Source organism: Caloenas nicobarica, chromosome Z (assembly GCF_036013445.1).
Source record: "Caloenas nicobarica isolate bCalNic1 chromosome Z, bCalNic1.hap1, whole genome shotgun sequence".
Classification (NCBI taxonomy): domain Eukaryota; kingdom Metazoa; phylum Chordata; class Aves; order Columbiformes; family Columbidae; genus Caloenas; species Caloenas nicobarica.
In genome coordinates this window covers 46,050,560-46,064,578 of record NC_088284.1, presented here as the reverse complement: position 1 = coordinate 46,064,578, position 14,019 = coordinate 46,050,560, and the positions used below count along the sequence as shown (strand labels likewise).

Genomic DNA, 14,019 nt, shown 5'->3' with positions numbered 1-14,019 from the left:
ATGTCTTCCTTTTGTTTACAGTCCAGTCACCTTGTAATATTTCCTTCGTTCATGACCAAAGAAGAGTGGGAGTTTTAGGATCTCAATGCATCTCTGTGACAAAAATGCGAGCATTCAGAGAAGGAGCCACAGGACTTATATGAACATGCTTTGTGATGGCCATATTTACAAAAAAGTACGGAGCAGGAGCAGCCCCTTTTTAAATGATGAAACATGGAGCCACAGCTACACACACATGGATTTGGTCATAGACGAAGTGTTGAGAATCTTTCAGTCACAGTAAAATCTAGTTTACCTTTTAAAATTACTTCTGGTACTAAACACCAGAGCTGCCAGTATTGTGATACGTCTTGTGGCACAGTAAAGTCTTGAGGGAACAACCACACAAGCTCTTCTAGTCGCCAGCCTTAGCCCATTGGCATCCTTAAGCTCACCCTACCTATGGTCTCTGAATATTGGGCATTTAGTGCTTTAAATAGGTTTCTAAGCTCACTTTTTCTTTCTCCCTCCCTCTGGAGACAGATCTACACTTCTAATCCAGCTGGTAGGCTAGGTGCGCTCCACTGAATCATTACCACCTATTGTGTAAGACAATGGATTGTAAAGCAATGTAGATTTTATCAATAGAAACACTCTTTGGCAACCAGACTTCTGAGGGTAAAATCATAGGTTCAGCTGACAATGAGTGTGTCTTTGCTCATGGGATGCCAGAATCTAAAATTATTAACTGGTGTAAATATCCTACTATATCTTAACTACTTATGCATTTATTCATAGCCTTGGCTGCATTGGTTCTCCTAAGTACCATAACCACACTACAAAGAGTTTAGCTAACTTACTCAATAAAACTTTAAAGGAGTTCAGAAACTAATAGTTCTTTTTTAAGTTTAGCTGTATCATTTCTCCACAAATGGATGGTATTATGTCTCCCATTTAAAAAGAAAAAGAAAAAAAAAATTGTGAAGACATTAATGTTGCAAAATCAGGCATACAACATTGTGTGCTAACAAACTGGATGTGCCAGAATTAAAGTTGCCCATGCCGCTGTCTTTTGGCCCTTTTCTTGCATTACAAGATCACAAGCTACTTTACAGAGCAAATCTGCCTCACCAATTGCTCGAGGTAGATGTTGCTCAGTGGCAGACAGATTTAGCCCTAACCTAAATTCCACCTAGGTCTTCCTATTGGCTTGGCATCCCCGAAGGCCCAGAGCCTGCCAGTAGAAACATTTGGCACAAAGACTTAGGTGGAATTTAGACCGGCTGAATCTGGAGCCTAATGAGAAGCTACTCCTTATTTTGTTTCTTCCTCATTGTGTAGAGTGTGGCCCCAGGCCTCAATTATTGCACGCTATTCAATCCCAGCTCAGAATGCGACATTATTAATTTCCTCATGTTTCTTCATTACTGATTTCCTATGGCACTCCTCATCCCTGCATCTCAGTGCCCTGCAAACACAATGTGCATCATGGCAGCCTGTGAACAGTGGATCTCCCATTCAGCAATGACTGCAGCTAAACTGTTCTGCTGGCGTGGGGCATCCGTGGTGAGGTGTTTCCCAGAGCAGTTAACATTTTGTGCCACCAGCCATCCATGTGGTCCTTGCTGGGCAGTGTCCCGGCTGTGCTGCTCTCTGTGGCAAAGCTTCCCTGGAAGCAACAGAGCCACCAAAACTGGCCTTCAGCAACACCATTGGAGCATCATTATGCAGCATCTATGTCGAAAATCTGAGAGTAGTGGCCATATTGCTCTCATTAAGAGAGCAAGACACTGTTATCATAGAGTAATGGGCTCCTGCTGGTCCATTAATATTGAAGCAGAGCTGGAGGCCTTTATGGAAACAATGTGGAAGCCTGGTATTTATTCTCAGAGCAGGCAGCATTGATCCTTTCTCTCAGTGTTCTCCTACAATGTCTTTATTCCTGTTCAAATGAGGGGAATATTTATCTAATCATTTCCTGTGCTGGATTCTCATGCAGGGAAACAACAGATGTTCTTGACTTCAGCATGGCAAATAGTTTAGAAAGACATCTTGGGTGAATCAGCTATCCAGGTCAGCTTATCCACAACATTGTGTGGGAGGAACCATGGAAAAATGGCAGAGGTGTTGTTTACTGTCCTGTGATTACCTAGCTGATTAGCACAAATTTAATTTAAAATATTTCTGTTTAAACTCAGAAGCACTTCACTGCTAAGCTCTCACTCTCTCATGCAAATTCAAATGCACAACGCACTAGAAGCAGCTATCTCATATATTCTATTTTTCTTATATCTTGCACCTTAATGTATGTTTTGTTAGGAAGCACATTATCGGTTCAGATTACATTCCTTAGAAGCACCATTTTACTCAAACAAAAGAAACTCAGAGCTTAACCAGGGAGAAAGGGCTTGAAAAATCCACCAGAAGTGAAAGACGATTTCTCCTTGGTGAGTGTTGAGACCTACTTACAAATTTCTGCAGTATTAGAGCCTCCTTGGGAGCAAAATGTTACCAGTTCTTATAGTTATAAAAGAAATACCAAACGAAGATGCAAGTGTGTTATCTTCCTGAGTCTGCAGACAGGTCTGCAAAAGTCTCACTGCTGCCATCAGGTTCCGCAACCATAAGAAAACTGAAATGAGCGAGGGCAGTTATTAACATCGTTCCATTTCAGAATTGTGCGGAGAGACAAATAAATTGATTTTATATTGATGCTGCTTGGGAAGGTTTTTGGAAGCTAAATCTTTGGTAAAATGATTCATTTTTATTAACAGATTATTAGGTAAAGCAGTGGCTGATGGCCAGGCCCAAAGAATTATAGTAAATGGAGTCAAATCCAGCTGGAGGCCAGTCATGAGTGGTGTTCCCCAGGGATCAGTACTTGGGCCAGTTCTGTTGAATCTCTTTATCAATGGTCTGGATGAGGGAATCTAGTGCACTTGACGACATCAAGTTAGGTGGGAGTGTAGATCTGCTGGAGGGTAGGAAGGCCATACAGAGGGGTCTGGACTGGCTGGATCGTTGAGCTGAAGGCCAACTGTGTGACGTTCAACAAGGCCAAGTGCTGGGTCCTGCACTTGGGTCACAACAACCCCAGGCAGTGCAACAGGCTTGGGGAAGAGTGGCTGGAAAGCTGTCTGGCAGAAAAGGACACGAGGGTCTTGGTTAACAGCCAGCTGAATATGAGCCAGCAGTGTGCCCAGGTGGCCAAAAAGACCAACAGCATCCTGGCTTGTACCAGGAATAGTGTGGCCAGCAGGACTAGAGAAGTGATCGTGCCACTGTACTTGGTGTTGGTGAGGCCCCACCTTGAATCCTGTGTTCAGTTTTGGGCTGCTCATCAAAAGAAAGACATTGAGGTACCAGAGAGAGTGCAGAGGAGGGCGACGAAGCTGCTGAGGGGCCTGGAGCACAAGTCTGATGAGGAGCGGCTGTTCAGCCTGGAGTAAAGGAAGCTGAGGGGAGACCTTATCGCTGTCTACAACTACCTGAAAGGAGGTTGTTGGTCTCTTCTCCCAAGCAGCAAGTGATAGTATGAGAAGAAATGGCCTCACGTTACACTTGGAGGCATTTAGATTGGATATTAGGAAACATCTCTTCACAGAAGAGTTGTGAAGAAGTGGAACAGGCTGCCCAGGGAAGTGGTAGAGTCACCATCCCTGGAGGCGTTTAAAAGACATGTAAATTAGGTTCTTAGGGACATAGTTTAGTACTAGAGTCAGGTTATGGTTGGACTTGATCTTGAGGGTCTCTTCCAACCAAAATGATTCTATGATTAGTTAAAGACTATTAATTAAAAGGTGAGAAAGAGTGAAAAAGAAGAGGGAGGAGGAGGGAGATCTCTTCCACATATTTTTCCACAGCGATCAAGGGGGCTGGGAGACGGCCAGAGAGTAAAACCCCTTCTTGCAGCAGAAAAGAGACTCTTTCAGGGAAACAGAGAAGTTAAAAGTATCTTTTCTGTTCCACAGGCTATCAGACAGCAGTACCTTAAATATTTCACACATATAATAATGAGAGAATCTGGTCCCCGTGGAGCTGCAGGAAGGTGAATTAATGGTAATGTCTGTACTTGCCTTCTTCTTCAGAGCCAGCTCCATGCAGCAGCTCAAGTTTCTCACCTATACATCTCCCTGCATCTTCAAGGATATACTCAATATATCACCCACAAACAGGGACCATCCTCTGGTTAGCTAATGGCTAGTAATTTTTTTCTTTACTTTTCTGGGACTCCTCCACTGGGCCTGGAAAAATACAATTTATGAGTTGCGTCCACACAAAAAATCACAAACAAATAAACAAGAATTCATCCTCTTTGCTGTGTGCAAGTGTCCCCACATTACATGCAGGACTTTGAAATGGATGCTTATTGTGGAGTTCTTGTTTGCACCAGTACCACTGTGAGAGCCACTTATATAAGTCATTGTTAAAGTTTGGGGAACATCTGAATTCAAGATGGGGCAAACGCATTAAAACAATGATGGATGGGGCAAACCCACTAAAGCAAGGATGCCTAAGCTTGACAAAAAAGTATAAAGCTCTTTCTTTTCCATTAAAAATCAAGGTATTTTGACTGTCAGAGAAACACAACAACCCTTGGATTGCTTGAAAGTAGAAAAGCTGCTGCATGCAAGAGATCCTGAGTGATGCTAAATTGTCTGAGGGTGCTGGCTGCCTCTGCCAGGGACAGGTGAGGCTGAATGAATGGTACTCGACAGGAGGATCAGCACCTCTGGAAATAGATGCCTCAGTCTCACAGGGAGTTATTCCCTGGAGAAAATTCACTGGGAAACAACAACCTGAACTCTTATTGAGAATCAGATCCCTGAGGTTAAGCCCTGCTTAGTTAAAGGCTGTCAAGGAAGAAACACTGGGCTGATGTGCTGTAAGTACAGTGAATGTCATCATCGGGGTTCTCCCCTGCACACAGACCCTTTTCCTCCAGGTTGTGAAAGCATGCTGGCTGTCCAGCAGAAAAAAACAGCTTATGGTCCAGAAACCTCCTGTAACCTCTTGTCGTCAGCACTGACAACAACCTCAGCAACAGCTGCTTCTTACAAGGGACCGAAAGACCAACAGCAGGGACCTACAGTGCCTTGCTACAGGGCATTTGACCTAAACCAGCCCACAGCTCTCTGATGGTGACAATATGTACTGCTGGGTCTTCCTGACCTTGCTCAGGTAGGAAAGTAAAATAACTATTAACAGGATAGGGTCAGGCTTTCAAAAAGCAGGTGAAAGCAGATTTGGCCACAGGCACTGCTGACATTCTCAGCATGAACATTTATGATCTTAAGTCTGCATGTGCCTTCTGTGTACGTATGCACTTGCTACTGCTTGAAACCTGCCTGGAATTGCCTGCAATATTCAGAAATGTGCCCTTTGCACTGCACTAATAATCCACAAATGTAACTGCCAAGCGAGTGTGGTTTTATGTCTGTTTTTAAAAAAAAAATTAAGTACTCCATGCAAGAAAAGGTAAATAAAACTTAAGCTCACTTGCGTTTTATGAAGAGTATACAATACATGGCAGAAAACAGATCCCCAAAAGGCAGGTCTCTCTGGGCAGAGCCTAGGAAGGCAGTTTGGCGGCTGTGGCTCTGGACTGTCTCGCCTTCCTTGGTGTGCAGAGATCCTGTGGGAAGAGGGTGAATCCTCAGCACTGCATCTCTCCAAATTGCACCTTGCACAGTAGGCATATGTGAGACTTCTCCCACTTTCCTCCCCTCTCAGCCACAGTGCAGTTGAGGTCAGTTAGTTTGGGTTGCATGGGATGTAAGAAACCCTCCAGATGTCAAGTCTCCTTTCATGAACATACCCACCTCCACCTGCTCTCCGGCAACCTTTTTAGGGTAAAACCCAGAACAGCACCAAGGATTATGGAGTCATCGCTTTTGACTTTAAGTAGCACAAGAATGCTATTAGATATAACTCAGCATCATGAGTTTCATGCTTCTGATATTTTACGCCAGCACTGGAGCAGGAGGCCTGGCAGCTCCTGGCCCTGTAGGCTATCTGCTGCAGCATGCTGCAAAGATAACAAAGTGCAATCCCAAGATGCCAGGAAAGCATCTTGTCGTCTGAAGCCAACGATGCTGTGACACAATCTTCCCTAAAGTCTGCAGTCCCTGATTCCATCAGCTGCTGTCATAGACAACCAAATCAAAGGGGTAAGTTGCGCATTGTGGTTCCTGAGAGGCAGTTCGTTGAAAATGGAGTTCCAAACTTGGCTTTAAAATAAACATACCAAGAAAAACACGTTCGTCTTTGTTTCGAGCATAATCAGCTCAACGTTTTTTTCTTCTCGTTGTTGGCGTTCTTCTTGTTTTTAATGTGGGATGCTGTTTCCTGACAACTGCCTCTGCTCCAGAAACTTGTGCTCTTTTGTCACCTTGGCTTTTTTCTGTCTTTTGGGTTTTATGCTCCCAGTTGCTGAGTTTAGTACTCGCTCAGGCTAGCTACTAAGGCTTCACCATGATCAGCCCTGTTAAGCAGTCCTTTTCCTCTGCCCTGTGCTTGCAGTGAATTACCGCTTGGACTGGCCATTGATATGAGTTGTCAGCATTGAGTAATAATTCTGCTTTTATGAAAATGGGTGAACAGCACCCACAATAAGTCTAGGGCAATCCTGATCTCACGACAAGATGTGGTAGATGTAGAAGAAACCTCCTTCTTCTACCCAGGGAGGGAGAGAAATACAGAGAGGCCACAGCAGTCCAGCACAGTGAGTGCTGCGGCAGGCTTCTTTCTGTCCAAGCACAGCATAATCTGGAAAAATGTCATTGCACATCCCAAGGCAAGAGGGACACAAATTCTGTGCAATTTTGTATCTGAATTAAGCAATCCCTGAAGTCAGCTTTGAACAGCACAGAACCATGCTGTGTTCTGAGTTAGTGGAAGGAAAGTTTTAGAGAAAATTGGGAAATTTGGAGAAAGCTGAGACCTGGAGATGGCTGGTGAGAGAAGGCATATTAAAACAAAACTCCTAAGAAAACAACATTTAGGTTGTTACGCAGGCTGGGAAAGCATCAGTTTTGAGCAGCTGCAAATTTAATGCATTTAATTTCCAGACTCTGGACCATTAAATCACATTCCCTTCCATTTAAGAGAGGAAAAGAAAACCTTATGCCTTGTGCTTAAGTAGTGAAAAAGAGTGCGCCAACCTTTATGCAGAATATTCAAAAGCAGGTGGCATTAAACTTATTGATGCCTGCAAACACACACTTTTTTAAGCACTCTGACAACATTTACGCAATTCAAAATCAAGACTCAGATATAAGTGGGCCACATCTCTTTAACATCATCTTAACGCATACCTTGCACATGTCCATCTGAATTACCCAGAAATATTGTGGCCAAGGCTATTTTAATGGAAGATTCTGAAAGCAACTTGTATTACCTCAGCCTGCGTTACTCAAGCCTTCTCTTCTGGAACCAGCAAAGTTCTGGTATTTATTTCAAAGAGATCAGATCACTTATGTGCTCTTCAAGCTTTCTTGTTCTACTATTTCTAATAAAGGATGCAATTTTAATTTTTATGTTGGCCTCGAGTGATTCTGAGCTTGAAATTTGGACCTGGAAAATACGGCATTGCTTAGGAAATCCACAAATTAACATTTACACCAACAAAAGAAAAACAACCAATGAGGAAAAACTGTCCAGAGACCTGCAAGTTTCCACATCAGGGGCTCTCTCCTGAGACTAAGCAAGAAGGGAGGTTTAGACCTAAAATTGCTGCTCTTGGTTTTGGATGCTAATTCCTGAAGTGGCTGTCAAAGCGACTGAGAGCATAAGCCCTGGATAAAAGTCATAGCTGGGAACTGGCAGCAATGTTGTGAGCATGGTCATCTGAGCAGGCTGTCCTGCAGCCAACCACCACCCCTGCACCTCTGAGTAGGGAAGGTGCCTCCTTTCCCTTTAAAAGACGGCTTTCGGGCATTTCACCAGCCTTCATCTCTCCACACTAATCCTTTTTCTACTGGTGGTTCCTGGCACATCTGCCAAGACGTGGCCTTTGTGCGGGAAAAAAAAAAAAACCACCCAAACTATTTTCTAGCGCCAAAGTTATTAATAATTAACGTTTGTAACACAAAACTGGTAAAACCAGTTCTCTAAAATAAAGCCGGGCATTTTATTATTATTTCAGGGTTTAATTTAGTCATCATCAGTTACTCAGGCCCATGTTCGTAAATTACGCGGGCCAGGGACTTCACCCCTCCGGCCCGACCAGTTGGGGAGCGCGACCGCCAGCGCCGGGGGCAGGCGCGGAGCGGCGGCCGCGGGGAAGGCGCCTGCTGCGGGACGGCCCGGCCGGCGGCCCCGCGCCGCGCCGGCCGGGCAGGGCAGGAGGGGGGCACCGCTGGAGGGGCGGCCGGGGGCCCGGCGGCAGCCCGGCGAGCGGCGCCGGCTCGCCATTGCCCTCTGGAGGAGCCGTGCCGCCGCTCCCGCGCCCCCACTCGCTGCCGTCGGCGAGCCCGGTCCTTTCTTTGAGGTTTCGGTGGGATTTTGCTTTGTTTTGGGATTGCCTTTTAATTTCGATTTCGCCATTTTTTTCCAGAATATTTCCAGCATCGCACCCGCAGTGCTGCACAACCCTCCCTCCCGCCACCCTCCCCGTCCCGCGGAGGGTCCAGCCGGCACCCAGCGGCAGCCGCGTCCCGCGTCCGGCCCCGCACCGCCGCCCGGCCCCGCCGCGGGGAGCCTCGACGCCAGCCGTGCCGCCGGCGGGCGGCTGGCCTGCCCGACTGCCCGCCGGGCCCGGGGCCGCGTGTGCCCCGCGCTGCTCCGCCGCCGTCCCGCGGGCACGGCGCCGCGCGTCCCGCTCCCCGGCTCGGTGGGCGCCCTGTGACGAACAGGCCCATGAGCCAAAAACAGTCCCGTAGCGGCACAAACCACGGCGCGTAAAAGCTCCCGCCACCGGGGCGCACCTCAGAAAAAAAAAGAAAAAAGGGAGGAAAAAAAAAAAAACAGAAGAGAGGAAAGAGAAAATAAGAGACAAGAGGAAACGGCACAGCCGGGATTTCGGGCTATTCCCTTTGATTTCATTTATTTTACTTTATTTTCTGCTGGCGCTGCCGGGCGCGCCGCGGGGGCCGGGAGCACGGTCGGTGTCCAACCCCACGGACGCCCCGGCGCGGCGGGAGCGCGGCGGGACACGCGGAGCACGGCCCGCTCCGGCGCCCTCCCCGCCCCGCCCCTCCCCCACCGCCACCGCAGGTGCGCGCGAGGCCCCGCCGCGCGGGCATCCCCAACCTTTCCCCCCGCCGCCCCACCCCGCGCTGGCGTCAACGCCCCGCGTGCGTCACGGGCTGCGCGCGCCAGGAAGAGCCGCGCGGGGGCGGGGCGGGACTCCCCTCTCTCTCTCTCTCTCTCTCTCTCTCTCCCCCCCCGCCCCCCTCGCCTCTCGCGCGCGCCCCGCCTCCTCTCCCCACGTGTCAGTTTGTTTTCACCGTCGCCACGGCGACAGTGGGCGGGGCGGCCGCGAGGTGAGGTTATAAGAAGGGCGTCGGCGGCAGGCGCCGGGCAGTGCCGAGCGGGGCGCGGCAGCAGGGGCGGCAGCGGCAACAGCGCAGCGCGGGCCGGCCCGGCCCCTCCCTACCCGCTGGCAGCACCGCGCCCCGTCCGTCCCGCCCGGCTCCCCCATGGCCCCGGCTCCCTCGGAAGCACCTCGCGCCGCCGCCCTCCCGGTGCCGGAGCCGCGTTGCCGGGCGGCGGCCGCCTCCCCGCGGCGCTGCTAGCGCCCCGCGTCCCGCTCACCTTCATCGCCGGTAAAGCACCGAGGAAGGGCGCTCCCGCGGCACCAACCCGGCGGCGCTGCGCCGGCTCTCCGCGGCTGGACGGCGCGTCCGTGCCACCTCTCCCCTCTCTCCTCGGCGGCGCTCGGGACGACGGCGGCGGCCGCAGCTCGGCGTGACGCCCCGGCGCGGATGCGGTGGGTGCCGGGCGCGGCCCCCGGCCCGACCCTCCCTCTCTCCCGCCGCCGCTGCCTGACACCTCTGTGCTCTCCCCACCCGCAGGCAGCCCCCCGGCGAGTGCGAGATGGCGCTCAGCGGCACACTCCTCCCCTCCATCGCCACCTTCGCGACGGGCGCCGCGGGTCGCGAGAAGGCGGCGCGGCCCGCGGGCCCCGGCAACGTGAGTATCGGCGTCGCGGCGGCGCGGGCCGGCCGGGACGGGGCCAGGGCGAGGGCGGCGGGGCCGGCCGGGGCGGGCGCGGTGCCGCGGCGGGCCGGGGGCTGAGCCGTACCCGTCTCCCCGCAGCGGTGGCGGGTGGAGCTGTCGCAGCTGAAGCGGACGCCGCCGGCGCTGGCGGCGCGACCCGTGGAGACTCCGCCGTCGGAACTGGAGGCCGCCGCCGCCCTGGGGCCCCGCCGCGACGCTGAGGAGTTCAACGAGCTGCTGGACTTCGACTTCATCCTCTCCAACTCCCTCATGCACCAGGAGCCCGCCGCCGCTGCCGTGGTGGTGGCCCCCGCTGCCGCCCCGGCCCCCACCGCCAGCCCCTGCCCCGCCGGGCCCTTCGCCTACCCGCTGCCTCGGCCCGAGCCCGCCGGTCTCCTCTACGGGGGCGGCGGCGGCAGCCGAGACGGGGCTCCTGCTGCCGGCCCGGCTGCCCCCTTCAACCTGGCCGACATCACCGACGTGTCCCCCTCGGGAGGCTTTGTGGCTGAGCTCATGCGGCCCGACCTGGACCCGGTGTACCTTCCGGCGCCGGCCGCGCTGCCTCCCCTGGGCAGCCTGCAGGGAAAGTTCGTGGTGAAGGCCGTGGGCGAGTACAGCCACCCGGGGCTCAGCCCCAAGAGCGGCCCCCCGGCTGCTGCGCCACCACCTGGCACTGAGGGTCCTGGGGCCCCCTATAGCCCCCTGCCACGGATGTGCCCCAAAATCAAGCAGGAGGCCGCCCCACCGTGCACCCTGGCCCCACCGCAGCCACCACCACCACATGGGAGTGGCCCCCGAGGAGCCCCCCAGCATGACTTCTCCCTGGGCCGCCCACTGCCTGCCCGGACTACGCCTTCGCTGGGGCCGGAGGAGATGCTAAGCAGCAGAGACTGTCTCCCCAATGCTCCAGGGCTGAGCCACCCACCGCTGCCACTGCCCCCAGGGTACCCCCCGGCCTCTGGTTACCCCACCTTCCTGCCCGAGCAGCTGCCACCTGGCACACTCCAGTACCAAGGTGAGTCCCTGTGCTTCCACAGCGGGCATGCTGGGGCGCCTACTGTGGCGCTGGCCACAGCGGTGCTCACTCTCCCCTGTCCACCTGTAGAGCTGATGCCACCTGGGGGCTGCCTGCCAGAGGAGACCAAGCCCAAGAGGGGACGCCGGTCATGGCCTAGGAAAAGGACAGCCACACACACATGTGACTATGCGGGCTGTGGCAAAACCTACACCAAGAGCTCTCATCTCAAGGCGCACCTGAGAACCCACACAGGTTAGTCCCTGTGTGGCGTTAGTGGGATGTTGTGGCCTGAGGGGCATGGGGATCCTCTTCGACATGGAAGAGTGGGAAGCACAGGAGACAGGCTAAAAGTCGTGAGTTGTAACCCTTCTCTACTGGGTTTCTGAGCTTTTTTTCCTGCCCCCTTGGCTACATGAAGTCCTGTGCAGTCTTCACTTAATGGTTCAGAATGACTCAGATGTGGGGGCAGGTGGGTTTCTTGCGAAGGCAAAGTTTGTTGCTTCTCTGATGCTATGTGGTGGGCTAATTAGCAGGTAGTTGGAAGTCAGCTGGGATTTGTTGTTCTTCATGGTGTTGGCCCACTTCCGAGAAGGGAGCAGACTTCTTTCTAAGATACTGCTTTATTTGCTTGTGGTTAAACACTTTGCACATGCACCCCTCTTGTCTTGTCTTGCTCTAGTGCAAGAGATTGCGTACCTCTGCAAGCTGCTGTTCCCTTTCTGAGGAAACTGTGATGGGCCATTTGCGAGTGAGGCTTTCAGCTGGGTCGGCAGCGCTGGTGGGGCACCTTGCCTATGTGTGGGAGTACGTCTTCCCCTGCGCTGGCACCGAAGAGGCAGAGTTTAATGGTTGATTGGCTACTACTAGAATTCAAATAAAATCTGCCAAAGTGTGCGTCTGAGCCCAAGTTCAAACCTTAACCTTGCAGTTGAATGTGGTGTTGCAGTAACTAACCTTGTGAAAATAGGTACATCGTGTGTGGTTTCGCCAGGGCGGGCATTCCGTAACAGTGATTAAATAACCTGGGAATTTGCATAATTTAAATCTCTGGATTTTGAACTTGAATCAAAATTTCCTCCTGAAGAGGAGACTGGAAAGGGTGAAACTACTTACTGTCAGTGCAGTAGTTAGGCTCCATCTTCAGCTAATGGCAGTGGGGGGAAAAAAAATTGGTCAAATGAACAGTACTTCCCGTCTGCCCCAAGCTGGTCAGTACCGTCTGCGGTGTAGGGCCAGGAATTTGTAATTGTCAGGGAAAGTCATCTTGCCATCAACAGTGGTTTTGCTACAGTGAAGACAGTAAGATTGGGTTCTTAATCACGCTGAGCTAATGAAAACAGTTTCCAGCTGTTTTTTAATTCTTGAGACCTACAATTATCTAAATACATTATGTCTGCTGAGCTATTTCTGGTTGCTATTTGACTGTATAACATTAGCCAGCAAAAATACTCTATTATTATCTGAACTTGTGTGTTCTGAAGCCTTGTGTGCAAAACAACTGGTGGAAATGAGCATTTTAGTGAAGATTTCAGTGATGCCAACATCTTGAAAAGATAGTCTTACTCTGCTAGTTTTTATAGTTTTCTTGCAACTGCTTCAAGAAGTCCAGTGCGTTTTGTTTGGCATCGCCCTTTTTCTTATCCAAGACAGTGTGTGTTAGTGCTTCTTGAAAGAATGGTGGTAGAAGTGGTAGCCATGAAAAAAACCTAACTGGCATATTTTATTTTCTGTATTGGTAAAGGTGAGAAACCTTATCACTGTGATTGGGAAGGCTGCGGATGGAAGTTTGCCCGATCTGATGAACTTACTCGTCACTACAGAAAACACACAGGTCACCGCCCTTTCCAGTGCCAGCGGTGTGACAGAGCATTTTCCAGGTCGGACCACCTTGCCTTACACATGAAGAGACACTTTTAATTGGATGCAGTGGATCATTCCCTAACGGCCAGAGAGATTCAGTATTTACAGTACAAGGACTGTCTTCCACAACACGGGGAGAACACAGTTTAAGCACTACAGATAATCAAGGTGAAGTCTTCTAAAGAGTGGAAAAGAGGGATAATTGCATACAAACATCGCAACTGTTTTTTAATATATATGCATTTAAAAGAGAACCAAAAACATTGGGGTCAATGACTGGATCTTCTATCATTCCATTTGTAAATCCAACTTGAATTATTTCCGGACTACAAAATGCCAAGGAGTGACTGGAAGTCATGGATATCAGGGTTAAACAGACTGTGTGTAGTTCGGATGGTGGGGATATTAAACAGGGAAATGACATTCCCTTAATTTTCTTTCAATGCAATATTAGATGTAAATGTCATCTTGTACTTTCGTTTTTTTTCCTTCTAAAAGCCATTATGATGTTAAAAGAGGAGGAAAAATTCAGGTACAAATTATATTTTAAAAGCCTATTTCATGGTGCTTAGTGACTGTTGTTTCTAGAGGTACCAAAAACAGGAAGCCAAAGTTCTCAAACTGCTGCATATCTGACAAGGAAATATTTTTCTCTTCCGATCACAGATTATGACCTAAATCAGGTAAATAAACCTGGTTTATCCTTTTTTAAAGAAAATAACTTTATGCAGACAGTCTGTAATGCACTGTGGTTTCGATGTGCAATAGTTTGTACAATGGTTTATTCCCAAATATGCCTTAAGCAGAACAAATGTTTTCTATATAGTTCTTTACATAATAAATATGTAATATAAATTTAAGCAAACTTCTATTTTGTATATTTGTAAACTACGAAGTAAAAATGAACATTTTGTTGGAATTTGTATTTTGCATATTCAAGTGGAAAGTAAGTTTTAAATAAACCTATAATATTTTATCTGAATGGCTACTCTAATTTTCTT

The 14,019-nt window shown here is 50.0% G+C and overlaps 1 protein-coding gene across 1 annotated transcript; it reads left to right on the top strand.

Moving 5' to 3' along the window:
* The first annotated feature begins 9,905 nt into the window (after positions 1-9,905).
* Positions 9,906-13,994, top strand: KLF4 (KLF transcription factor 4). The gene is given in 6 exon segments (XM_065657607.1): positions 9,906-9,944; positions 9,947-9,988; positions 9,991-10,113; positions 10,240-11,155; positions 11,246-11,410; positions 12,900-13,994. Coding segments are annotated over 6 exon segments (1,461 nt in total). The 3' UTR covers positions 13,076-13,994.
* Positions 13,995-14,019: the final 25 nt, after the last annotated feature.